Raw genomic sequence first — 25,815 nt, forward strand, 5'->3', positions numbered from 1 at the left:
AGCATACAAAAAAAGCAGATGTGCAATCTAAGCAGAAATTTGGAAATCTTAGGGAAGAATGTGAAAAGAGATATTAGAGATCAAACTTCTACAACAGAATGAAGAATGCCTTAGATGGACTTATGAGTAGACTACACACAACTGAGGAAGAAAAAGCAATCTGTGAGTTTCTATAGAAATCTCAAAATATGAAGATCACAGAGAACAAAGAATGAAGGAAACAATAAAAAAGAAATTCCAAGGACTATGGAAAACAAAACTGCCTATGTATCATAAAATATGTATCATAAAATAGAAATAAAAGAGCATGAAAGTACAAAAACAATATTTGAAACTATAATCACTGAGAATCACTAAAATTAATATCAACTACTAACAGATCCAAGAACTTCAAAGCATATTATATTTCTACATATAACTAAAAGGAATGGTATCGATGATATATGCAAAGAATTAAGATCATTTTGCTTTTATACACCTGAAATATAATGCCATTTGAATGTTTGATTGAAGACATTCCAACGTCTGCTGTCAGGCTTCATGGAATTAAAGTGGAAATCAGTAATAGAGAATAACTACAAAATCCCTAAACACATAGAGATGAATGTAAATTACACATGGATCCATGAAAAAATTGTAGATACTTTAAATTAAATAAAATGTAAACAGAACTTACCAAAATTTGTAGAATGAAGGAAAGGAAGAGCTTATAGAGAAGTCTAAAAGATCAAGTACATAGATTAGAAGATGAATAAGTCCTAAAGTCAATCATCTATGCTCTTACTTAGGAAACCATAAGATGAAGAACAAATTAAATTCAAAGTAACCAAAATAAATAACAATCCTTGCAGACTTTACAAAAATTGAAAATGGGAAATCTTTACAGATAATCAATGAAGCAAAAATAGTTTTAAAAATTATCAATAATATTAATAGCTGAGTGCTGGTGGCACAGCCTGTAATCTTAGCTACTCAGGAGGCTGAGATTTGAGCATCAGGGTTGGAAACTGGATTGGGCAGAAAGTTCTTGAGACTTTTATTTTCAATTTCCCACCAAAAAGCCAGAACTGGAGGTGGTATGGGTTAAGTGACAGAGTGCTAACCTTGAGTAAAAAAGCTCAAGAACATCACCCAGGCTCTTAGTTCAAGTCCAAGGACTGACACACATGCACACAAAAAATACAAGTACTCCAGAGTCATCCCACGCCTTTGGTAAAAGAATAGAATAGTATGTCATTCAGAGTAGGTGGTCTGGAAATAGGCACAATAAAGCAAATGTAGGTCATAAAACAACAATAATCTTTTCAACAAGTGGTGCTGGAATAACAGTATCCTCATACAAGAAAGTGAATTTAGACAGACACCATGCGATACATAAATATTAATTCAAAATGGATCACAGAAATAATGTAAGGTACAATTCATAAACCTCCTTACAACACAAGGTCATTAAGATGACTTTGAGTATGGTGGTGACCATTTGGGATGTGTGTGTGTGTGTGTGTGTGTGTGTGTGTGTGTGTGTGTGTGATATAAATCACTAAGATCACTGAAAAGCTAGACTTCGTTGACATTAGACACATATTCTGTAGAAGAAAAGTCAAGAAAAGTACAGGTTAAGGGAAACTTTCAGTAAAAGGTGTAAAAAGGACTGTTATCAAGGCAAAAAGAATATACTGAAACTAAATCAAAAGAAGAAAAAAACAACTTGACTAAATAATGGGTAGAATAGTAGACAGCTTACTGCAGAACATCTACAGAAAGAAAATGTGCCTATAAGAAGATGTATAAAAGTACAATTGGGATGTTAAAAGTTAAAGCAACAAAATAGTACTGCACATCTTTTGATGAACTAAAATCTGAAGCCCTGACAACATGAAATGACGGTGAGAATTGGAACATTGGGAATTGTTGCTCAGTGGCTGGGAATGCAAACAGTGCCACCATTTTAGAAGGCAGTTTGCTGGTTTCTTCACAAAATTAAACAGATCTTTATTATGGGATCTAACAATCATGTCCTTGATAGTTACATAAAAGACTTGGAAACCTATGACCACACAAAACCTACACACAAATGTTTAAGAAACTTTATAACATTATTCATAATCACCAAATCTTGGAAGCACTGTAATGCCCTTCAGTGGGTGAATAGATAAAACTGTGGTACATCTGACACGGAAATATTATTCAGTGCCAAAATAAAATGAACTATCAAGCCATGAAAAGACATGTAGAAACAGTAAATGCATGTTTGCAAGTAAAAAAAAATGCCACTATGGGAAAAATACATAATGTGTTATGTCAACCATGTGACATTTTGTAACAAGGAAAAACTGTTGGGGAAAGTAAAAAGAGTTGGAATATAGGAGAGTAATATTTTTAGGGCAGTAAAATGTGTCCAGTATGTCAACATATTGCATACATGAAATTACATATTTGTCCAAACCTATGAACTGAAAGTGTACCCTCTTTGATAGCTTCACCTGCTGTAATGTATGACCTATAATGCTGTACATGCTGTATGTAATGCTGAACGCTGCAATTAATGGGTTAAAAACTGGGCACGGGGGTCGGGGGGAAGCTAGGCATCTATAAGAAGTCTTTATGAAGATTCTAGTTTCACTGTCCACTCTTAAAGAAAAAGACTTCAAGTTTAAGAAAGCCCATTCAAATAAATTATCCCTTAACCGATTACAAGATTAAAAAATTACATAATCTCTCAAAATTTGCAGAGATAATTTTAGTGCATTTTTATAATTAGTCCAGATAAAATATCTTAACAATCTCAGAAGGGAAATAAATCTTAGTAATCCAAGGAAAGATGCCTAATAAAATTTAGAGCAAACATTCAGTATTTCACTGCAGGTTCTACCCAGTGAAGTAAGATATAAATAAATTTAAAAAGACACGTTGAAAAGTAAACAACAAATCTACCAGATGGTATGATTAACTCTATAGAAATCTAAAATGTGACAAGAAATATTTTAATTAGAATATTTATCATATGGTTGTGGGATGTAAGATTGTGAATGTATAAACTGAGTATATTTTAAATTCCAGAAACACAATTCACAAATAGAAACATAAATACCATTTCCAAAAGCATGAATATGCTGAGCACTGGTGGCTCATGCCTATAATCCTAGCTACTCAGGAGGCTGAAATCTGAGGATCGCTGTTCAGAGCCAGCCCAAGCAGGAAAGTCCATGAGACTCTTATGTACAATTAACCACCAGAAAACTGGAAGCTGTGGCTCAAAGTGGTAGAGTGCTTTCCTTCAGCATAAAGAGCTCAGGGACAGCTCCCCGGCCCTGAGTTTAAGCCCCAGAACCAACAACAACAAAAGCATGAGTATATAATGTATCTATGACCAAGTCTAACAATGTATAATAGCTTTATTGATAAATATATGGAAAGATATTTAAAAGACCTAAATTGATAGGTGATCTGGGTCATTCTCTCTGCTATGCCCAAGGCTAGCCAACCTATCTCACCTCTCTTTCTGGGTAGTTCTGACCATGTACTATATAATTCTAGCTAGTGAAATGTTGACCAAAGTGGTCTTTACCACTAAGTGATTCCTATGTATTCATTCTGTCTTGGTGCCAGAACCCTAAATTCAATAGTGCCTACACTCCTGAAAGTCACTTGCTGTTCAGGAAAACCCAGTATCTGTAGAAGTAAGTTAATGTAGAGTTTCTTCTTTTGGACCTTCTTAGAAATATTTACTCTAAAATTATTTACTTTAACTCAAACAAATGCACCATGCTTAAAAATAGAAAGACTGGACATCCTTAAAGTTATTGATGCTCAGAAAGTCGATCTATTTTGACACACTTCCAGCAGAGCTTTTCATAGAACTTGGCATGCTGATTCGTCAGTTTCTTTAGAATAACCAAGGACTTAGAATATCCAAGACATTAATGAAGACAAGAAGAGCAGTGTCGAAGGAGATTGCTTTCTCAGATATTGGAGTTAATTAGAATGCTACAGTTCAAACTAATTACTAGTGGAAAAATACGAGTTAAAAGTACTATGAATTTACACTTATAAATATCAAAAAGTAAAAGTTTGTATTAAACAAATGATGATGAGGGGGTAGGGCAAGAGCTTTTACACATTACCAGTAAAGAAGAAAGAAGTTTGACAATATCTAATAAAATACTACATCTTTGACACAGTATTCACAGTTCCTTATATCTATCCACTAGATAATATGAGAAAGTCGTTCTATAGAAGCATTTCTGTAACAACACAAAATGAGAAATATCATACATGTCCATCAACAGCAGAATGGGCAAAAGAATCATGGTGTATTAATTCATGTATCATGATAAAATAAATGTACCAGTGTACATTAAGTCCATAAATATAATTCTGAATGAAAAAAATCTCATTTTCCCCCAAGATAGGTGTGACAAGTCTGACTTAAGGACTAAAAGTTTATATAATATTTGGAGATGTTAGATAGGTAGACTCAAGCAAATGATAAATGCAAATTCCTGAGCACTGGTGTGCCTATAGCAACAGGCAGGAAGACAGACTCTGGGAGTCCATATGAGGTTTCTCTCTTGGTTATCTTTAGCTATTTTGCTGGTGGTGGCATGAGGTTATTTTATGCCATGCTTTGTAATTTTTGTCTGGTGTGTGTGTGTGTGTGTGTGTGTGTGTGTGTGTGTGTATGTGTGTGTGTGTGTATCACATATTTCTCAACGTTAGTTATAAAACTTACTCACTGATTCCAACCATATTCTCTTGCTAGACAAATAATCCAATGTAGTTAGGTGTATTTATTAAATGGAAATTACACTTATCCCTGTGCTTAGTACTTATCTTCCCTTTGAAACCCCATTCAAGGCTTACCTCCTACAAGCATCCTGACCTTCCTAGACTTTACCATATCTTACTGAAATGAGATTAACTGTTATTGCTTCATTTTTCAAAAAACCTGAGTTGAAAATCTGCCATGTTATGAGTAGTGTAGGGTCAAACTGCATTCACTTTTACTCAAGAATATAGGTTTATTCAAACCAACTAGACACTACTGCTACCAAAAATGTAACAATGGAATGAAAATGGTGTTAGGGAATTTTTGTAGGAGGTTTGTAATTCAAGGGGGGCTTCAAGGAGATGGTGTTATGTAAGGTGAAACTCAAACTTTATCGTTTGCCCTTGAGCATATAAATCTTTTCTTTATCTAGCCAGAGTACATTGACCAAGTACTCTGAATATATTAGTTGAGTCACCATAGCCTCATGAAGAATGGGCTGTTGTAGTAGCAAAGTATCATCTACTCATATCTTAGCCTGTCTCTGTGTCTCTATGCCTGTCTCTGTCTGAGACTGTCTCTTGTCTCTATCTCCCTCTCTGTCTGTCTTGCTCTCTGTCTCTGTCTGTCTTGCTCTCTGTCTCTGTCTGTCCCTCTCTCTCTCTGTCTCTCTCTCTCTCTCTCTCTCTGTGTGCTCTCTCTCTCTCTCTCTCTCTCTCTCTCTCTGACACTCTCTGTAAACCATCGTTGCTTGTTTAGAGGAAGGGCACTAGTATCAGAAGGACATTAAATTAACTTTGGGTGTTGGCAGACAGGATAAACAGATTCCATTTTACCCTTGTCTAGACTTGGGTAAAGAAAATGCCCTAAAAATGCCACATAAATATTTTTTCAGAATGTTATGTTTCCATGAATCATCTGGCTTAATTAGACTGGTCATTTTGTGTCCATTTTTATGTGACTGAGAGAACCAGTATCTGACAAATTTACTGACCCAGAGAGAAACTTCTGGGAAAAAGCTCATACTTACCAGACACAAACTCTAGCAAGCCACAATGATAATTTGTCCATTTCTGAATGATGCAAATCATGGCTGCAGGTCTGGAAGTCTCTTAAACCTTACTGCAATCTGTGGAAGCTTAATTTGTTTAAACATTTAGTTTAATGTCAGTCATATTTAATGAATTGAACATTAATCCAAAGGAAAACCTGTATATTCTAGATCTTTGTTTGAGATGCTCCTTTTGAATAAAATTATTTTACTAGTAGAACTTGAGAAAATAGAGGAATAAAATCTGCTTTCTTGCTCCTTTGATCCCCTTAACACATAAATCAGACCATGCTATCATACTTCTTTCTCGTAATCTTATGATGACTTCTTAGAAGAAAACTTCAAGGTTTTTCCTTTTCAAACCCTCTCCAGAGACTGTCCTCACTTCCTGCCTTTCTCCCCATTATGGCCCAACCATATTGGTCTTCTTGCCAACCTACGAATTTAGCAAGCATAATTCCACTTCAAAACATTTGTGCTAGCTCTACCTTCTGGCACTGTCACTCATATGCAGATACTTACAGATTGCCACTCCCTTATTTCATTCAGATTTCCACTCAAAGCTATTCATGCACTACCTCCCCCTGGAGCTTTCCATCTGGTCACCTTATTACAAGGACAATTGGCGTTGTTCATGTACTTAGTTCTGCTGTTTCTTTCTTCGTATTATGTGTTACTATGTGGCAGTATATTATCATTATGATGGTATATTTCTATGTTTAGTATGAATCTCTTCTGTTCAATATCAGCTCTATTGGAACCCCAACTGTCTTTTAATTCCTGGGCTGTATTTTAATTCCTGATGGTTTACATGTAGTGTTTTTTTAAAAAAATTACTGAATGGGTGAATAAATGGAGGAACTTACCTTTCTGTTACCTCGAGTCGGTGGAGAAAAGAAAGAACCAAGTTGTCATGATTGTCCTTGTTGATAGCTTGTTGACAGAGATAGCTTGATTTTAATAGAACATACACAGAACTTGACAAACAGGACCCAAGGTCTTCTGTATTAGGAACAAAAATTTGGATATGTCTCTTTTCTATAATGCAATGGAACAGACCAAGGTTTTAGGATCCAAGGAGCTAAAGAAAGTCATCTTCTTCTATACATTCTAAAATGTTCATCTCTTTGGACTAATATGCAAATATTACTAGAGGAAAATCAGCAATTCAAATTAAAACATATTATTTTAGAAAGTAGAAAAAACTCTCCTAAATAGTTAATGAACTTCCAGTCATTCTTAAGAGGAAAATTAAGTTAAATTAAAAATGAGATGAGAGCCCATTACAAACCAACAAAATACAACAGTCTCATACATTTGTGCATACAAATGTAATTATAAGCATTGCCTCCTTGTCTCTTAAATTTCAGCCTTTATACAATTAGCTAGGATTTTCATATTGGCTCTTTCTCTGAGGAACAGTAGATATGCTAATCTCAGTTGGTTACAAATTTTAATTTTATAGTATCTCCCAGCCACCTCTTAGATATAGCAGTTGTGAGTCATTCGGAGTATGAAAAGAAACACAGTAAAAGCCTACTTTAAAGAAGGTTATTTGGATTCTTTTTACCAGTAATAAAAGATTTGCCATTATCTGATAAGTACTACAAGGTATCAATCAAATGCCAAGTTTCCAAGAGATTTAAGATTAAAAAATAAATTCAGTATTAGTATTAGACCAAAAAAATGGTAGATTATCTACTTCATTCACTCTTTTTTAGGTGTTTTCTCCAGTGGGTTACCTTTATTTAATTTTTATATTCAGGATTTTTGCTCTATTACTGAAACAATCTATGTGTACCATAAATATTAAAATGTGCATGGAATCCTAGCTACTCATGAGGCTGAGATCTGAGGACCATAGTTCAAAGCAGCCAGGGTTGAAAAGACTATGCGTCTCTTACCTCCATTGAAGTACTCAAAAATACCGGAAGTCCTATGGTGGCTCAAGTGGTAGAGCACTAGACTTGTGCAACAGAAGCTTAGAGACAGAACCCAGGCCCTGAGTTTAAGCCGTAGGACCTGTGCACGCGCGTGCGCGTGCACACACACACACACACACACACACACACACACACATACACACCCTTGCCACCCCTCCCAAAAAATGTGCATGCTAAAGCCAAGGAATAATTTGTATGCTTGTTAACTTGAAGGAGGTAGAAGGTGGTTTTGTGAAAATGAAATCTGTAACTATTAGAGATTAAAAAGAGTCTCCGTAGCTTCAAGGTGAAAAAGCCCAAGAATAGGGACCAGGTGCTGAGTTCAAGCACAGGCTTGGAAAAAAAGTAAGTGCCTGCTACATACATCTGTGTAAGGAAGTCAAACTGTTGAGCAATACAGGGTTGTAGATATACATTGTCTCCTTTCAATGAGGACCTGCTCCAACTGCAGCCTTCTTCTTTGTCCTGTTCATAGACTTCACCAAGTAGAAGCTTAGGGAATCCAGAAGCCCTGTTCTGAAAAGAAAGAAGAAATTATATTAAGTGAAGTAAGCCAGACCCAAAGAAAAACAAGCTGCATGGGTTCCTTCATTTGTAATAACTAAAATATGACTAGGATATTCGTAGTAGAGGATCACGATGGCTCAAAACATATGTGCATATAAAATGATGCTTATTGACATGAACTCCAAGAAATGGAAATAAGAGTTTTTGCTGTTGTTGTTTGTTTGATTGGTTTTTTTAGTGTGCTGTTTGCGGTTATTTCCTTTTTCTTCCTTTCTCCCCTCCCGGGCCTCACTTTGGTTTACTCCCCTTTGAAAATGTTTTTTTTTTTCTTTTCTGTACCCACTGTTTTGTATATAAGTTTATCTAATTTGCGGAAGAAAAGGGGAAATCACAGAAACCATAGGACAAAGAGTGAACCAATGCAACAGCCAAACACACTGGACACTCCATTGGAAATGATCTTTAAAGCTTTGGGGGAGAGGTCTGGGAGTAGGGGAGAGTGGGAGAAAATGAGGGAGGGGGTAACACTGTTAAAAAAGAAATGTCCTCATTACCTCATTGATGTATATAACCCCTCTGTATATCACCTTTACAATAAAATTTTTAAAAATTAAGAAAGAAGAGTATAGTACTGCCTCTTTTCTTTTTGGTCTTTCTAGCTTTTCTTCTTCTGTCTTCTCCTCCCCCTTCTCCTCCTCCCCCTCCTCTTCCTCCTCCTCCTCCTCCCCCCCCCTCCAGCCCCCTTCTCCTTCTTCACTGATAAGGACCAGACTCAGGGCTTTGCACTTGCTATGCCTGAGCTAAATCCTCGGCCTCCCGATGCCTTTTTCTAGGAGAGTTCCTGATTTCTAGTTACCTCAAATATCAACTTCAAATCCCACCCTCCCCAGCCCTCACTTCTGAATGCTCTGGAAGTACATGATTTTTGCCCCCAGTTTATACCTCACTCTCCATTGTAATTTGCATGACAAAATATGATGTGTAATTTTTACACTCTGATCTTCTCATAGTCAACTCTGTATCTACAGGTCAATCACAAAGCTTGACCTAGAATGGGTGCTAAGTGATGTTTTCCAAAGAAATAAGTTAATACAAATGTTATCCACCACCTGCCTTAATGGAGCCAGTGTGTGGCAAGAAATGCTGTGGGCTTTGCTTTGGATGACCAAAATGTATCAGAAGCAGGCATTATGCATAATGATTTTTAAGAATGATACAGTTTGAAGCCTTCTTTTTTGTTTAGACTCTCAGTTTGGTAATTTTAAATTATCATGAGCTTTACAGGCCCAGGTCCTGTCTTATCTCCTTCTTTGGAATACTATCTTCAAGTTCATTTTTGTCTTAAGTTCTTCTTACAGGCTGCTTGAAAATAAATGCCTAGCACGGCACTGACGGCTCACACCTGTAATCCTAGCTACTCAAGAGGCTAAAATCTGAAGTTAGCAGTTCAAAGCCAGCCCAGGCAGGAAAGTTTGTGAAACTCTTATCTCCAATTAACCACCAGAAAATCTCAAGTGGCACTGTGGCCCAAAGTGGTAGAGCACTAGCCTTGAGCTGAAGAGCTCAGGGACAACACCCAGACCCAGAGTTCAAACCCCATGACCTACAAAACAAAACAACAACAAAAGAAACAAAACAAAACAAAAAACGTCTGTTGTCTTCCAGGGTAATAAATATAGAAGTGTGTGCATGTAACTGTCTCCTAAGCTGCTAGCTCTATACCCAACCCTGAACAAAAGTCTGTGTGTTTGTGTGGTGACAATAAGGATAAGAGTGTAGTAAATTTAGGAAATTTGTGAAAATGTTAAGAATGACCTTAAAAATTTAAGTTTTAGCTGAGTGCTGATGGCTCATGCCTATAATTCTAGCTACTCAGGAGGCTGAGATCTCATGATTGTGGTTCAAAGCCAAACTGGCAAGAAAGTCCATGAGGCACTCATCTCCAATAAACTACCAAAAATAAAAGCAAGAAGTAGAGCTGTGGCTCAGACAGTAGAGAGCTGGCCTTGAGCAAAAGAAGTACAGAACCAACAAAAAATATAATAATAATAACAAACAATAATAGATTGTACAATTGCTGAAATTTTCTTTGACAATTGTTTTCAGGTTGACTTTGGATTTGCTAAGAAGATAGGTTCTGGACAGAAAACATGGACATTCTGTGGGACTCCAGAGTATGTAGCTCCCGAAGTCATTCTCAACAAAGGACATGACTTCAGTGTAGATTTTTGGTCTCTGGGAATCCTAGTATATGAACTTCTAACGGGCAAGTAAGTGTGAACTTTCAAGTTTCCTTCAGCCTCTTCCTTAGACATATGGAAAAACGACTTAGAAATAGTAAAACACAAAAGTATAACATTTTGGAAATCTTTTTAAGTATGTCCTTTTCCTTCCTTTGCACTTAATGGGTTTGAAATTTTACACTATGGAGAAAAGATTCAGGAAGTTGATGGAAAATTGCTGTGGTTTAACTACAATGGGATAGTTTATTATTATAAATAATAAATTAAGTATGTGATGGCTTTAATAATCCAGAAAAAGAACATATTGATATTTTTCTCAATTTGAATAGCTATTTTTCTAGTCTAGTTGAATACCTTGATCAATCAAACCAAATTTATCCACATTCTCCCATTTTCCCAAGGTATCATTAAACAGAAATGCTAAGAGAAAGCTCCATTGCTTGGTTTCAATTTTAATCCCTCTGTCAACTCCTTTCTAGAAGTGCTAATGAACAGAGACAAAGCACAGCGGGGTTTTAGCAGTTACTATTGAGTTTTCATCCCCAAAGAGATTAAAAGACTGTATTAACAAGTGCAGTGTCTCAAATATTTAGCATGCATTCATGAACATCTTTCCCAATCCAGAATATATGGAATATTACCTCATATTTGTAAAACACTTTATGGTTCACAAAGCAGTCATATACATACTATCCAGTTTGGTTTAATTTTTATATACTTGTAAGGGAGATAAGACAAGAGTTTTTATTATGACTATGGTTTAAAATTTTATGATTATTTCTATGGTTAAAATTTTATAGGTTAAGAAAACTAGGCAACAAAGCTTGCTGTTCAAGATGAGTAATATGATCAGATCTTTCTGGCTCTGAATGTGACATACTTACCATTACACATGTGTGATTTATGGTAATTCACACAATACTTTATAAACACATACCCTCAATCTTCATCTTAGAGAAGATTTGTGTGAGATTGTTTAAAAAATATTAGAATGGGGGGGGCCCTAGTGGTAAAATGCTCACCTCGAATACATGAAGCCATGGGTTCAATTCCTCAGCACCACATATATAGAAAAATCCAGAAGTGGCGCTGTGGCTCAAGTGGCAGAGCCAAAAGAAGCCAGGAACAGTGCTCAGGCCCTGAGTCCATGCCCCAGGACTGGCAAAAACAAAACTAAGAAATATTAGAATGGATCCACAGATGGGGTTGCAAGTCTCAATACATACTTCACAAGAAGAAAACTTTAAAATTTTAAACTTTATGTTCAGTGTTAGAGATGAAACCTAGAGCCTCAGTCATACTAGACAAATACTGTGCCACTAATATTTAGCACTTTTAAGCTTTTTACACTATACATTTTAATGTTATATATCCTGTGGCTTGATTTAAATTTTGTCCATAAACATTGGACAGATATGAAAAATCTTTTTATATTATCTGTAATCATTTTCAAATACTTATTGCTTCAGATTTGGATGAAACAAAAATTTCCAGATAATCATCAATTGAAAATAAGTTTTTATTTGTGGTGGCTCAAGGCCATCTTAGTACTTCTAGCTGCTGAGATCTGAGCTCTGATGAGAAGCCCAAAATAGGTAGCTCATGGCACTAGTCCATATTATGATAAGAAATAATACCTTATCATAAAATACCCAATGAAGCCTAGCAAGTATGAAGCCCTGAGTTCAAAACCCCAGAACACCAAAAATTTTAAAGAGGGCCTTGAAGGCTGAAGTAGCTGTGGCTCACACCTGCAATCCTAGTTACTCAGGAGGCCAAGATTTGAGGATTGTGGTTCATAGCTAGCTCAGGCAGGAAAGTCTGTAAGAATCTTATTTCCAAAAGGTGGAGCTGTGGCTCAAGTGGTAGAATGCTAGCATTGAGCACAAACTCTCAGCGACAATGCCCAAGCCCTGAGTTCAAGCCACAGAACTGGCGTGCACACACACACACACACACACACACACACACACACACACACACTATGATCCTTGAGTCCCTTCCACTTAATCTGTTTTGCACACCCATTGAGTTGTCAGCTTTTCTTTGCTGTGACAAAATGACTGACATAATCAGCTTGAAGGAAGTAGTTGGCTTTCTTGCTTTGGAGCTATAGCAGAATAGTACATCACGGCCAAAGCGTGTGGCAGAGAAGGCTTTTCACCTAGTGATGGACATGGCACAGAGATGTAAGTCCCAGTATCCTGTCCAAGAACACATCCCCAGTGACAATTTCTTCCCCTAGATCTCACTTCCCACAGGTCCCACTACCCACCGATGCTGTGGTCTAGCCTTTAACATGGGAACGTTTAGGGGGCATTCCACTTCACCCCATTTTCCTTCTGTTAAGTGAAGAGAGACTTCTAAAATTAAGCTCATAAAGGATGCTTACAGCTCCCTTGTATGGGCATCTGGACAACAACACTTTAGCATCTTCTTGATGCTTGTTTTTCTCTTCCACAGGACTTTCACCCCATTAGCAAATCCTGTTGGCCTTTACCATCTGTCCTAGCTTACACTGTCTATAAAAAAAAGCACCTTAAATTTGTAGCTTTAACATCAGACATTTATTTCTTACTGTGTTAGTAGCTGGAAATCCCAGATCAGGGTACCAGCAAGACTGAGTTCTGACAAGGATTCATCCTAGTTGAAAACTTCGGACTTCTTCAGATCTTCAGATTGTGGAAAGACCACTAGTCAGCCCTTGTGGCCTCTGCCTTGGGGGCACTGATTTTATTCATCTGAGTTGCATCCACATGTACTAACTACAGGCCATAGGTTCCAGCTCTAATTGCCAACATGCTGGGATTAAGGTGTCATTGTATAAATTTGAGAGGAGGACACTATATCCAATCCATTATATAGTTTAGATAGATTAAAACTTTAGACGTCTCACCTTCAATACTACTATCCTTCCAGGCCTCTGGCCTCCCCCACAGCACAGCTTATCCCTTGTGAATTAAAACTTGCTGACTCTGGTTGCTGTAAATTAGATCACTGACTCAGAATATACTGGTTATGTGATGCTACTAATGCTATACCCCTTTGCTGCTTACTCACTCCACCAGTTACCTGCCCACCTCACAGTTCCAGAACATTCCAGCCCACTCCTACCGGATGGCGTTGTACTTCCTGTTTCAGAAATCCAGCCCACAGATAACAGTGTGGCTCATTCCTTCTCTTCACTTACACCTCTGTTCCACTGTCAGCTCAGGAGAAGGATTTTTCCTATTTTACTGCACCAAAAAAAAAAAGTCACACTTTTTCTGTCATTCTGTGTGTGTTCATTTTATTTTTAGATAACAATTACATTTTAAGTGCATCATTATATGATGTGAAATTAATGAAATTACTTTCTAGCAGATTTCAAATTTCTAGCAAAACAACTAGTGACAAAATGAGAGAAAGAGGGGAGAAGGAAAGAGAAAGAAAAGGGGATGAAAGTACAGGAGGAAGGGAAGGGAAAAGAGAAAAGGGAAGGAGGGAAGGAAGGAAGGATGAAGAGGGAGGCAGAGTAAAATGAAGGAATAAAGAAGAGACGTGGAATGTAGTCTTAGTGTGTTTACTTTGAATTTTTTGTAGCCCACCCTTTTCTGGAATTGACCAAATGATGACCTATAATTTAATTCTAAAAGGAATTGAAAAAATGGATTTTCCCAGAAAGATAACAAGGCGGCCTGAGGATTTGATTAGGAGGCTTTGCAGGTGAGAATGACCCCTAAAAAAAAAAAAAAAAAAAAATACTTGCTTTGCAGAACCTGTGAAGGCTTGCAGGTTTTAGTTTTGTATATGTTAAAATTATTATACATTGTCGTCTCACATTTTTCTATGTTGCCCAATTACATTTAAAGTAAGTTTATTTCTGTTTTATAATCTGAGTTTACCTCATGTCACAGAATCACTGTATAACAATTCAGACTTGCAAACTACATTTGCAAGTCATCTAATGGAACTATTATGAACAAAACAGAATGACACACCTTGGTTTAAAGTAATTAACTTACAATCTCATTGCTTTGAGAGAAAATCAGTGACAATGATAGAATTGGGCTCTTTCAATCTCTGCTTCTTTTTTCTTTTTGAAGAGTACTTTTCTGGCCTTACTTTGAATGTGCAAGACTTGTTTTGCTACTGAAAATCATGTGTCAGAAAATTGGAGAGTCCTGGTTTTTGTTCTTGTTTTTTGGGGGAGAGCAGGAGAGGTGCTAAATTCTATTGTGCTGCTGCTTTCCCCCATGTTTGAACACTGTTTAAAGCATTGAAAGTTCATAAGCTTTAAACATAGAATTTCTGCATGTTTAGGTGTAAATGACGCTGTAAATCTCTCCCAGTTTTCCTCAGCAGAACTGAGGAAATCTGGAGTGGACTTACATAAAACAAGATTTATTGACTTAAGGACTTACCAAGTCCTTATGAAAAATAGAGTTTAGTAAACATTTACTCATAGTTTCCTTGAAGGACTAACTCAATTAGGGGCTACATATTCATATTTCCCTGTACTCAGACATCTAACCTATGGTAAAAACTTAATGAATGGTTTTGAGTGACTAAAGTAACCAACAAATAAGTATATTATAACATGCCTTTGGAAAATTATCATTTCAGGCAAAATCCAACAGAAAGGCTGGGAAATCTGAAGAACGGAATCAATGACATAAAGAAACACAGGTAGTTACTACTTTGGCCAGAAAAAATATAGAAGTTGATAGAATAATATACTAATATCAGTAGTTTATCTCTGTAGACGAAAATGTTCTTTTTATAGATTCAGTTGTTTTATCCTTGATGTTTTACTAGATGTAGTTATCATAATCAATCTCCAAACACTTTTTTAATGCTAGAACTTTCTATCAAAAATGGGTGAAATGGGTGAAGTCACAAAGCAAGTTATAAAATCACATTGTCAAGTCATAGACACTTCACATTTTATCCACTGCTGTCTTTATAACTACCATTTAGGATTCTGTGAAGGAGTTGAATTTTAATTGTGGCTTTGAATGAGCAAATTAAAAGAGATTATGATTATTATTGTTAATATTGTTGCTAGTTTTCAAGAGACTGTGCAAGTTCAATCAACTACTATATAGTGCTGACTAATGAGAATTTTGAGGTTATGTTAGTGGAAGAGCAGTATGTACTTTGTAGAAATCATGGCAAATTTTGATTTTGATCTTTCTTGAAACCAGTGGTAAGTATTAAGATTCTGTTCTGAGGTGCAGAGCAGCTGTTTGAGCCACAACTGCCATGCAGATATACCACAATCAGGAGGAAAAGGAACCAGTTCTACAGTGCACTGTTATGTTAGCTATGATATTTGGTATGTATTTCTATTTAGGGCACTTCCAACTTACAATGAGTATATCCATATAGGACTTCATCATTTCACTTTTAGCTTACATTATCTATTTATTGTAAATATGATTTCCCTGTGATTATGTCACCAAAGTTTGAAGCCTCATGCTGATTTTTTTTACTTTGGAGGGCAAAGTACATTGGTTTACACAGAATCGCAAACAGTAAATTTTCCCTATGCAGTAATCTAACATGCCATTTCTAGTCATATGAATTTCTAAATGCCTGCAGAATCCTTGGTAACCTCCTGAAGACATTCTCTCTGATTTGGTTAAATATTCAAATATGGCTCTTTAAGCCATCGGGCATTTGTTTTTTTAAGTCAATGTCTGAGGAAGTCCTATAATCATTTTGTTATAATTGACAGAAAATATCAGTTAGAAAATACACTGATGGTGCCAGAAATAAAACCCAGAATTCCATTATGAAAGCCTTTGACTACACCAATGTGTTCACCTTAAGAAATGAAAACACCTCCCAATGTCTTGTTCCTGTATGGATTTTTTTCATTTTTCTTTTCCTTGCCTTCTTTATCTTTCTTTTTTCTTCTTAAAATTTCTCTTGGTACTAGGGATGGATCCCAGGGTTTCATGCATGCTAAGCACACACTCTCAGTGAGCGACCTTCCCCAGCCCTCTGTGGATATTTTCACTGAAAACTTAGGAGCACAGAGTGAAGCTAAAGGGAACGAGGTAGCTGCTGAATAGAAACACCATTCATTTTCCTCCACAGTAGCAGCACAGCCTCGAGATAAATAATTAAATAAATCCCCAAGCTGTCAACTATCCTCTATGTATTCATGAACTTCCTTGAAATAAAGCCATGTATTCAACATTGTAAACTAGTGTGGAGCCTCTGCCTTTAGAATGAATTAGAAAAAGAAGGAGGGAGGGACAGAGAAAAAAGGACATGATAAGACAGACACATCTGTGAATTTTATAGACATCAAAGTGTTGGCAGTATTTTAATCTTCTTTATCATCCTTTGGATTGCTTTCAATTTTGAAGCTCATTATGTGTCTTATTCCAATTTATCTTCTTCCTGCACCTCATGCTGTTACCACAGTTTCCTCTCTCATTATAAAATGACACATAAACATACCCTTCATATTGAGGAAACAAGTGTCCCATCAATTAAAGTAATTTGTCCAATATATTGTCCTCTTTCATCTCACTAACCAGTCTGCATGCCTAGCTCTGGGGTAGTTGGGAAACAGAAGTGATGTAACTATTAACAGTCTCCATCTAGCATTATCCTTTTTTTTTTCTTATTTACCTGAGGCTTATTTAAGTGTAGCTGTCAAATTGTGATTGGATGCACATGCAAATGGATACTAAAGTATTTCGGTACCTAAGCATTGTAATAAAGGACTCTGAATATCTTTCCTTATTAATTTGCCTGTCCTTAAGTAGCTAGATTGCATTTGCTATGTGTAGCAATAGAATACATGTACAGAGTGCCGGGTCTATTTGACTAATAAGATATAACAAGTTTATAGTGAATTTTCTGACCTCAGAAACAGGCTATCCATCTATTGTCCTGGTTTCATGCTACTTAAGCTATAAAGCTACAAGGAACCTGGGGGCAAAGTTAGTTGCCTGCTTCTCCAAATAAAGAATTTTAATAAAAACAGCTTGTATCCTTACCAGCCAGAATTGAAAGGAAAATTCTTAAGGCTTGACATTAATGTTTTCCATTTTTCTCTAAACTTTTTTTCTTAGAGAATAATTCATTTTAGCTTTCTATTTAAAATACATATAGCTAATTGTCACATATTATTATGTATATGTGCCCATTTTATGTAAAGCTATGTGTCTTAAAAATAATTACAGATCTCTTCTCTTCCCTATATACTTGTAACTAAATACTGGACTTGTCTCTCAACACCTATTTTAAAAGAAGACTAAGGGACTTGGGTACAGTTAATCCTTTCTTGATAAGAGTAGAAATGATTTGTTCCCAGTATTTTAAGATTATTTTTACTTTTAATAATAATGTCTACAACTCTTTCAAAAACAAAGAAGCAATTTATGAGCTGTTGATGTTAATAATTTTTGGCTAATATTTTCCACATAAGAGAACATGCTGGCATTTGGGTTACTTACAATGTGGTTAGTGTCAAAACTCCAAGTATTAAGTGAATGGCCACTCATGTTAAGTAAATATTGTCATAAGTCACGTTGCAATAAGTAGACCATCAGCAATTTACAGGCTCCCTGATTTAGCAGATGAATAAAAATCAATTCTATTAATATTGTCGAAAACACCTACTGGGTAGAGAGCATTGTAAAAATATGTTTGAAGGAATTATTGCCATATTTGGTGTCCAGAATCCACAGAACTGTGTACCTAGAAATCCCTGAAAATGGAACCTCAGTCTGTATGAAGAGAGGATGGGTGGATCTAGGACAGAACCTCTGTGGTTCGCCAGCAAGGGCAGAAGAAGGACATAAAACAGCTGGGCTGTTGTGTGACTCTTACTCTTTGACTAGAGTTCCAGCAGCTTCTACCAAAATGGTAACTAAAATGGAATGTACTAGAGTCAGCCTTCTCTGTTTTTAGTTCCTTTTCAATTGCTAAACTTAGACTTGAACAAGGAAATCTAGTCAAGGATTTCACATAAACTCACTCAAGGGTGAAGAGAGGTTGAAAGAGGTAGAAGAGAAGAACTATTCCTCCAGAGTGGCAGAAGTCCCCAGTCTCAGTCTCAGACCCATCCCCTGACCACACTGCCCACTCTACCCTGGCCTTCCACATCACAGCCAGATTTATCTCTCCCAAAACGAACAGAACCATTTTCTTAGAATTTTCAACTCTCTTCCATCACATTAAATGGTTTAGATTCCTTACTATGTCCTAAAACGTCATAACATGATCTGGCCTTTGACTGTTTCTCAGATATTCTTTTATCTCCCCCCATCATTTTCTTTACATTTATGTTTTAGTTTTTCCCATCTCTTCCTTCTCTCTGCAAGGTCATTGCCCCGTATCTTCTAATGACATCACTCTTTTCTTCATATGGCTTTAATTCAAATATCACTTTAAATAGCATCCTAGCCAAAATCAATACCTACAACTTACTTCTTATCTAGCCATCATCTACCACTTTATCATGCTTAATAGTGTCTAAAACTAAGTGCTCTGTGTTATTTACTTGGATTTTTTTGTCTGTCATCTTCCACCCAAATAAAAACATTTTTAATGTAAGTTCTTTGAATTTTTTCATTCAAAGACCTACTTGTCTTAGCACAATTGTTTAAATTACCTTTAAGTAGTTGTACAAAGGAGTTGCCATTCAATAAACTAGTTTATGAATATAATGCATCTTGATCAGTGTTACCCTTTTCATCGTTCTCCTGCATCCCTCTCAACTCTACCCCTCCCTCCATTTTCTTGATTTTGTAAGATATGCATTCAATTTTTAAAGGGTTGGCTATTGCTTTACTTTATGCCTTGAATTTTATGCATTCTCCTCCCACTTTCTTTCTTCATTTGTCACAATTTTTTGTTGACTGACCTCAGTATCTCCACAGAAAAGATCAGTGAGTGCAAAAGTCTATTATTCAACACGCTTTATAAGATTCTGAGAGGAGGTAGAGAGACAGACAGACAGATTGATAGACAGAGACAGATTGTGTTTAAGAGAAGTGAGGCCTCCAGATTTTTGGTATTACACTTCTAATCCAGCAAACTCTATGCTTGTGTGTGTGTATAAATATATATGTGTGTACATATATGTGTGTATGTAATACATATAGATATATAGATATATTGAAAGCATCCCTTGGAAATAAATGTTATAGAAGCAAGGAAAGAACTTCATCTTTTTTTATTAGCTGAGTTCTGTATTTTAAATTATCACTATAAAATACTCCCTTGTCTTGCAATGTTTTATATTCACATTACCAGGGATACCATTCCCATGATGGTGTCATATTATGCCTTTATGTAGTAGTAACTCCTGTGCAAGGTTGTGTTCCTACTTAAGATTCTACCGATATTTATTAAGCCCTATTCTGTGTCATGTACTTCCTCCAGTATTAAGGAAAGGAATAAAACTCCTTGTTGAGTTGGAGCTTATAGTCTAGAGGAAGAGATAGAAAGTAAGTAAAATAAGCCAAAGAAATCAACAAGATGATCCAGACAGTTCATCGGATAGCTAATGAGATCAAATAAGGCTGAGAAAAAGGGTAAGATGGTATTGGGACACAGGTGACAAAAGTTGTAATATTATAAAGGGATAGTAGGTGGCCTAAAAAGTCCCTGCTATGAGGATGACTTGGGAGGAAAAACCTGAAGATACTGAGGGAACAAGTAATATCAAAACCTGGATAAAGAATAATCCATCAGTGAGTGCAGAGGCCTTGAAGTGGGAAAGTCCTAAGCAGGCTGAGATAATCCTGAAGGGTTAGATTAGCAAGGAAGAGACAAAGAAAAGTAGGACAGCATAATGACTGGAGAGTGTGGTGGTGGTGGTGGAGAGGATAATTAGGTAAGGCCTTGGAGGCTACAGTATGACATGATGAAGACAAGTTTTGAACTGGATAGAAAACACTGGGGAATTCTGAGCAAAGCTGCCATGTAACCTGTGATGTTAGATTATTCTTGTTTCTAGGTTGTTTCCCAAGGACAAAAGTAATGCTGGTAAAGTTTTGGAGAATTGGTCAGATTCTGAATACAGATAAAGTTTGAAGATAATGCTTACCCGATTTGCTTAACTCTAATGTCTACGGGGTGAGTGGAATGCTTGAAGCAAGTTAGCTAGAAAAATTTTGGAGCTCCAATCTGGACATGATATATGCTAGTTGCCTCTTAGACATCAGGAATAGCATTTGCAGATGGAAGCTTGTCAAACCACTAAGGAGTTCATAAGAGGGAACAGAGTTAAAAAAGACATTAGAATTTAAATGTTATTTAAGGCAATAAGACTGAATGAAAGAAACACAAGAAACAAGGGTGGTTGAAAAGAGGACTGGGTTCTGGAGCACACCAGCTTCAACAGAAAATAACAGGATGAAGGATATCACTCAGAGAGTAGAATCTGGAAGCCAGATAAATCGTGTTCTAGGAAATAAAATTGTGGCTACTAAAATCCAAGTAAGAGGAAAACTGAAAATCAAGGTAAATTGGTGGGATGAAAACCAGGCTGTAGGGAAGTCAACAGAGAAATGGATTTGTAGAGTGGTTAATCCTTGCAGGGATTTTCTCCTCCCATGGGAAGGAGAGAATTGGACTGAGAGAAGGCTAAAGATGGTGCTTGGTGCTTATTGTGTTTCCATATTGGTGGTAATGATCCAGGAGAGAAGACAGGAGAAAGAAGAATTAAATTACAGGAGTATAGCAGTGAATAGAAAACAGGCAATAGAAACAAGTATGCAGAAGAGGAATTGATCCTAAGCAAAGGCGCGCACACACACACACACACACACACACACACACGCACACAGAGAGAGAGCAAGAGAGAGAGTCAAAATAAATGAATGGATACATAACTTGCTAATAGTTTATTAAATAAACAACATTCTTCTTTAATTTCTCAGGTGGCTAAATGGGTTCAATTGGGAGGGACTGAAGGCAAGGAACCTTCCGTCACCTTTACGAAGAGAGGTATGGTATTGACTACATTACCTTCTTGATTTTGTCCTTGGAATTTGTTTTTCCAAACAGATTTTATGGAGGGATGTGTAAAAGATGGATGTTTCTGCGTGTTCATGCACATGCATACCATAATTAGATGGTTTCTTAAAAGTGTTTTCCACTTCACCCCACCCCTTTCAAGAACAAAGAGTAGAGCAATGAAGAGGAGGAGAATACAGTCAAGAATACATTGTATATTAGACAAAATTAAGAAGAGTGAGAGAAGGGGTGGGTGGGGAAGGGGTAGGTGAGAACCCTGAAAGGGGTGACATTGACTAAGATTGTTAGTACTCATAGATTGCTTTGTTAATACAATATTGTTTAAGATGCAGTTTAACACAAGTTGGGAGTAGAGAAATGAAATCTTATTAGGAAAGAGGCAAACTTTGAGTAAGGCCAGTAGCACAGAAAATATCCATATGTTAAATGTAAAGTTTTTGATTCATATAACTGTGACTTGGGTGAGTCAGTTTGGCTCCTGGAGTTATCAGGCTGAATCCTTTAAAGGGAGAAGGATATGTTGCTAAGTTTCTCAATATTCAATTGCTCAGTATTCAAATGTGTGAGAAAGAGATAGAATAATGAAACAAAAATAAAGGAAAAAGCAAACAGTTTAGCAAGTGTTTTTAATTAAATGAAAGTGAATTTTACTTGTAATTCAGACTAAATTATATTGATTCTTTGATGAGTGTGAAGTCAACTTTTCAGGAACTAATTACATGACAATTCCACTTATGTCCCAAGAAAGGCACAGTTGGATAGGCAAACAGATAAAATTTCTTATTTAACAGTTACCTTCAGGAAACTGTAATTATTTATGTTATCTGATATTGTATACTATTAAAAATGTAATTATATCACTCTAGAAGAAATACTTGTATTGTCACAGAAATTGAAAATATAAGCAAGACACTTAAAGATGATCAAGTATTCTTCTCAAGCATAATGCTATTACATTAACATCTACTTTATAGGAAAAATGAAATGGAAGCAAAAGGATAAAAAAGAGGGATATGAAATTCCTACTGTTTAAATGGCTGATGGATGTCATGTATTCATTTTATTTCAATTATACTAGATATATTTCAATGAAGTTATAGTAATGTTTTGACAATGTCAATATTTACAACACACAAGTGTTCTTTCTCCATAATATTTATACCATTTTTGGTCGTTTTGTATTTCAAGGCTAGCATTCTCCCATTTGAACCACAGCTCCCTCCTCAGTTTTTATTGGTTAATTGGAGATAAGAGTCTCATAGACATCCCTGCCTTTGCTGCCTGGCTTTAAACTATAATCCTCAGATCTCAACCTCCTGACTAGCTAGGGTTATAGGCATGAGCCATTGGCACCCAGCAGTACTTAATCTTTCATTTAAAAATTCAGAGGTCAGTCTACAAATATAGACCATGAGGCTTAATGTTTCTTTCAGAGAAACTATTAGCATAAAGTGGTACAGTGTTGAACTTGAAAATACCTAAGCAATGGCTGAGTCACGTGAACTCGTGGATGATTTCTTCCCCACACATTATGACCTGTCATACAGAGAAATCTTAATGATTTGTTGTCTGATTATTAGGTACTATTGAATTTTTCTGAAAAGCAAGGAATTTGAAGCCACCTGATTTGAAAAATAATTTAGTACCAGACTCTTCTTTCTTTTAACGAGGTCACAAATATTTCTAACTACCCCTTAATTATAAATTACCTAGTTTATAGGAATGAGTTAGCCATATAAAATTTACTATTGGTCAGAATCTTCTGAAAGTAGAAGAGGTAAATCTTAAATTTGAATTTTTACTTAAACTATTTTTACTTAAATTTGAATATTTACTTAAACTATTTTTCAATTGGATAAAAATATGTATTATTGCTGGCTTTTTTTTTTAAAGAAAATAGCTCCTCATACCAGATGGCTCTTCATAATGTAGTCTAAGGACCAAAACATTTGATTCTCATGAGGAAGGAGATCTAACAAGTCTGAGATTAACTACATGATGATGTTGAGCAATTTTTATATGCAATTTACAAGAGGCTATAGAATGAAATTAAGGTTCAACTAGTAACTGAAAGGGGGGATGATAGCAACTAAGTTACACTGTACGTAAGAACTGATTTGTTGAATGGTAACTCCTTTATATACAACGACTTAAAGATAATAAAATAATAATAACAATGTCTCACTCGATTGTAATATGCTTAATGAACATTATATTCATCTTTGTTTCAACTCTTTCCCTACATTAGATTAGTGGACCCGTAGATCACAGCTACTTCGACAAGTATCCACCCGAAAAGGGGGTGCCACCCGATGAGCTATCAGGCTGGGATAAAGACTTCTGACCAAAGACAAGGTGATGCCTGCTTTCATACCTCAGAAGAGGACTATATGAATCAATAACCCAACACTGATTAGTTCTTTCTTCAAAGTATTCTATGAACTTTTGGAAGACCATGAAGGACAAGAAATCTCTGCACAAGAGGTGGAAGAGAATGTATGGAGATGGTTCTGCGTGATGAAGTCTCATTTAGATGCTGTAAAGTGTTCATTTATCACAGTATATGCTGGTCTCCGATGTTAAAGGCTATTTGCCTCTCCTTTATACAATCAAACCATTTTTGTTGCAGTGGCATCACTTTCTCTGCAATCTATTGCTCTTCCCAGATCAGACTGCTCTCCTCTCAGTCCCAGTGAATTTTAACAAGGACCTTGTTCTTGAATAACTAAGTCATGCAAACGGAAAGAGGAATACACACACATTTTGAAACAACTCCATGTATTTATGAATGCATCTTAAGATGGTGGTTTTTAGACCAGATGTTCATCTTCTTTCAATCTATAAAGTCTGATAAAATTACTGAAAGTCTTCTGACACTAGTTTAAAAAAGGAAAATTTGACTATTACCCCATTGAGTTAATTAATCCAATGGAGTAATTATATTTTACTAAAGAAGGAAGGAAAACATATAAGGGAAGTATTTTCTCTTGTAACCATTTGTGACACCTCAGAAAATTTTCACAAACTTTGTTAAGAATGGTTATAATGTATGCTTAAATAAATGATCAGTAGCCCTTTGGAAAGACTATACTAAAATTCACATCAGACTGTGAAATACTAAAAATACATCAGAATAAAATTAAAAGAGGCTTTTCCTTTTCATTAAAGATAAACAAGAATACATTTTAATAGGTAAAGTTGTGGACTCTTTTAAACTCTGAGATGTTTTGACCAATTCTGTTATTCTTGCTATAATAAAACAAAAGATAGTATAGTATGAGCCCTGTTAATATTTAGTGAGAAGCCCCTTGGCAAATGTTGATGCATTGTAAGTACTGTAGAGTTAATGTATACTTTTAAAGACAGTTGAGCCATGCATATATTGGTAATTTTAACATGAGCTGTTGGAGAAGTGGTAGCATTTTAGAAAGAAAAAAATAACACCCAAGTTGTGGCCTTTTCTTGACACTTCTGGCAATCTTCCAATCAATATATAGGATACTCTCAACAGTTGGACACCAGTACCTAAGAACTTTCCTTATGAATGCTTGTATGTATTGACCATGATCCTTCTCTTAGCTTCCTTTCAAAATGGGTAAGAAGCAGAGCTTGTTGCTCTATTTTTTTTTTAAACTGGCAAGTAAAACTAACATCTGATTTCCCATATTTTTCAAACTTCTGCTTATATTTTTATATGAAAGTAGTTTATGTGCAAAGCAACCTACTCCCACTCCACGCACATATTTGCATCATGCAGAGAAAGTTAGCTGCGTGCTTGTTGAAAACTTAAGTCAGAGAAGTGAAGTGTAACTGAGAAAGTGCATCCTTAACTGCATTTCCACACTTGAGTCCTTTTGCTGAACCAAAGAGTTTTTGTTTCATAGAGTAGTATTTTTAAAGATTATGTATTGTACAAAGAGAACCATTTTTAAAAGAATTAACATAACCTGCTTAAAGAATTTCTAAAATTTTTAAACTATTTTTATTTGCATTTAGTTTTTATGTACAGCTATGTTTTTCCATGTATATATTTTAAAGTTTCAAACACACACGGGTATAAAATTTATGTAATGATTGGTGGAGATTAGAACTGTATAGTTATAATAGCAATGGCATTCTCAAAGGAGAGCAATAGATGTAATTAAAAATAGACCCTACACAGGTAGAGATAAAAGCCAAGAGTACACCAGGTTAATTCTGTCAGTGGCTGGCCATGTCATATGCGGTACCCACATGTGATTTTATTGTGTTTTCTTCAGAGGGCTTTATAAAATTAAAAATATGAGAAATTAGACCATCATATAATCTCAGCTC

General features: G+C 36.0%; 1 protein-coding gene across 5 annotated transcripts in view; it reads left to right on the forward strand.

Annotated features, from left to right (window-relative positions):
• Window positions 1-25,219, forward strand: part of Prkg2 (protein kinase cGMP-dependent 2) — a 110,208-nt gene extending 84,989 nt beyond the window's left edge. For all 5 annotated transcript variants that reach the window (XM_048364172.1, XM_048364171.1, XM_048364173.1 and 2 more), the window contains 5 exons: window positions 10,376-10,539; window positions 14,095-14,217; window positions 15,118-15,180; window positions 21,405-21,471; window positions 23,750-25,219. In XM_048364172.1, the coding sequence (XP_048220129.1) occupies window positions 10,376-10,539; window positions 14,095-14,217; window positions 15,118-15,180; window positions 21,405-21,471; window positions 23,750-23,845 (513 nt within the window). In that variant the 3' untranslated portion in view covers window positions 23,846-25,219. The remainder of the gene's footprint in view (window positions 1-10,375; window positions 10,540-14,094; window positions 14,218-15,117; window positions 15,181-21,404; window positions 21,472-23,749) is intronic.
• The last annotated feature ends 596 nt before the right edge of the window (window positions 25,220-25,815 follow it).

Source organism: Perognathus longimembris, chromosome 16, assembly GCF_023159225.1.
Source record: "Perognathus longimembris pacificus isolate PPM17 chromosome 16, ASM2315922v1, whole genome shotgun sequence".
In the NCBI taxonomy this organism is placed as follows: Eukaryota; Metazoa; Chordata; class Mammalia; order Rodentia; family Heteromyidae; genus Perognathus; species Perognathus longimembris.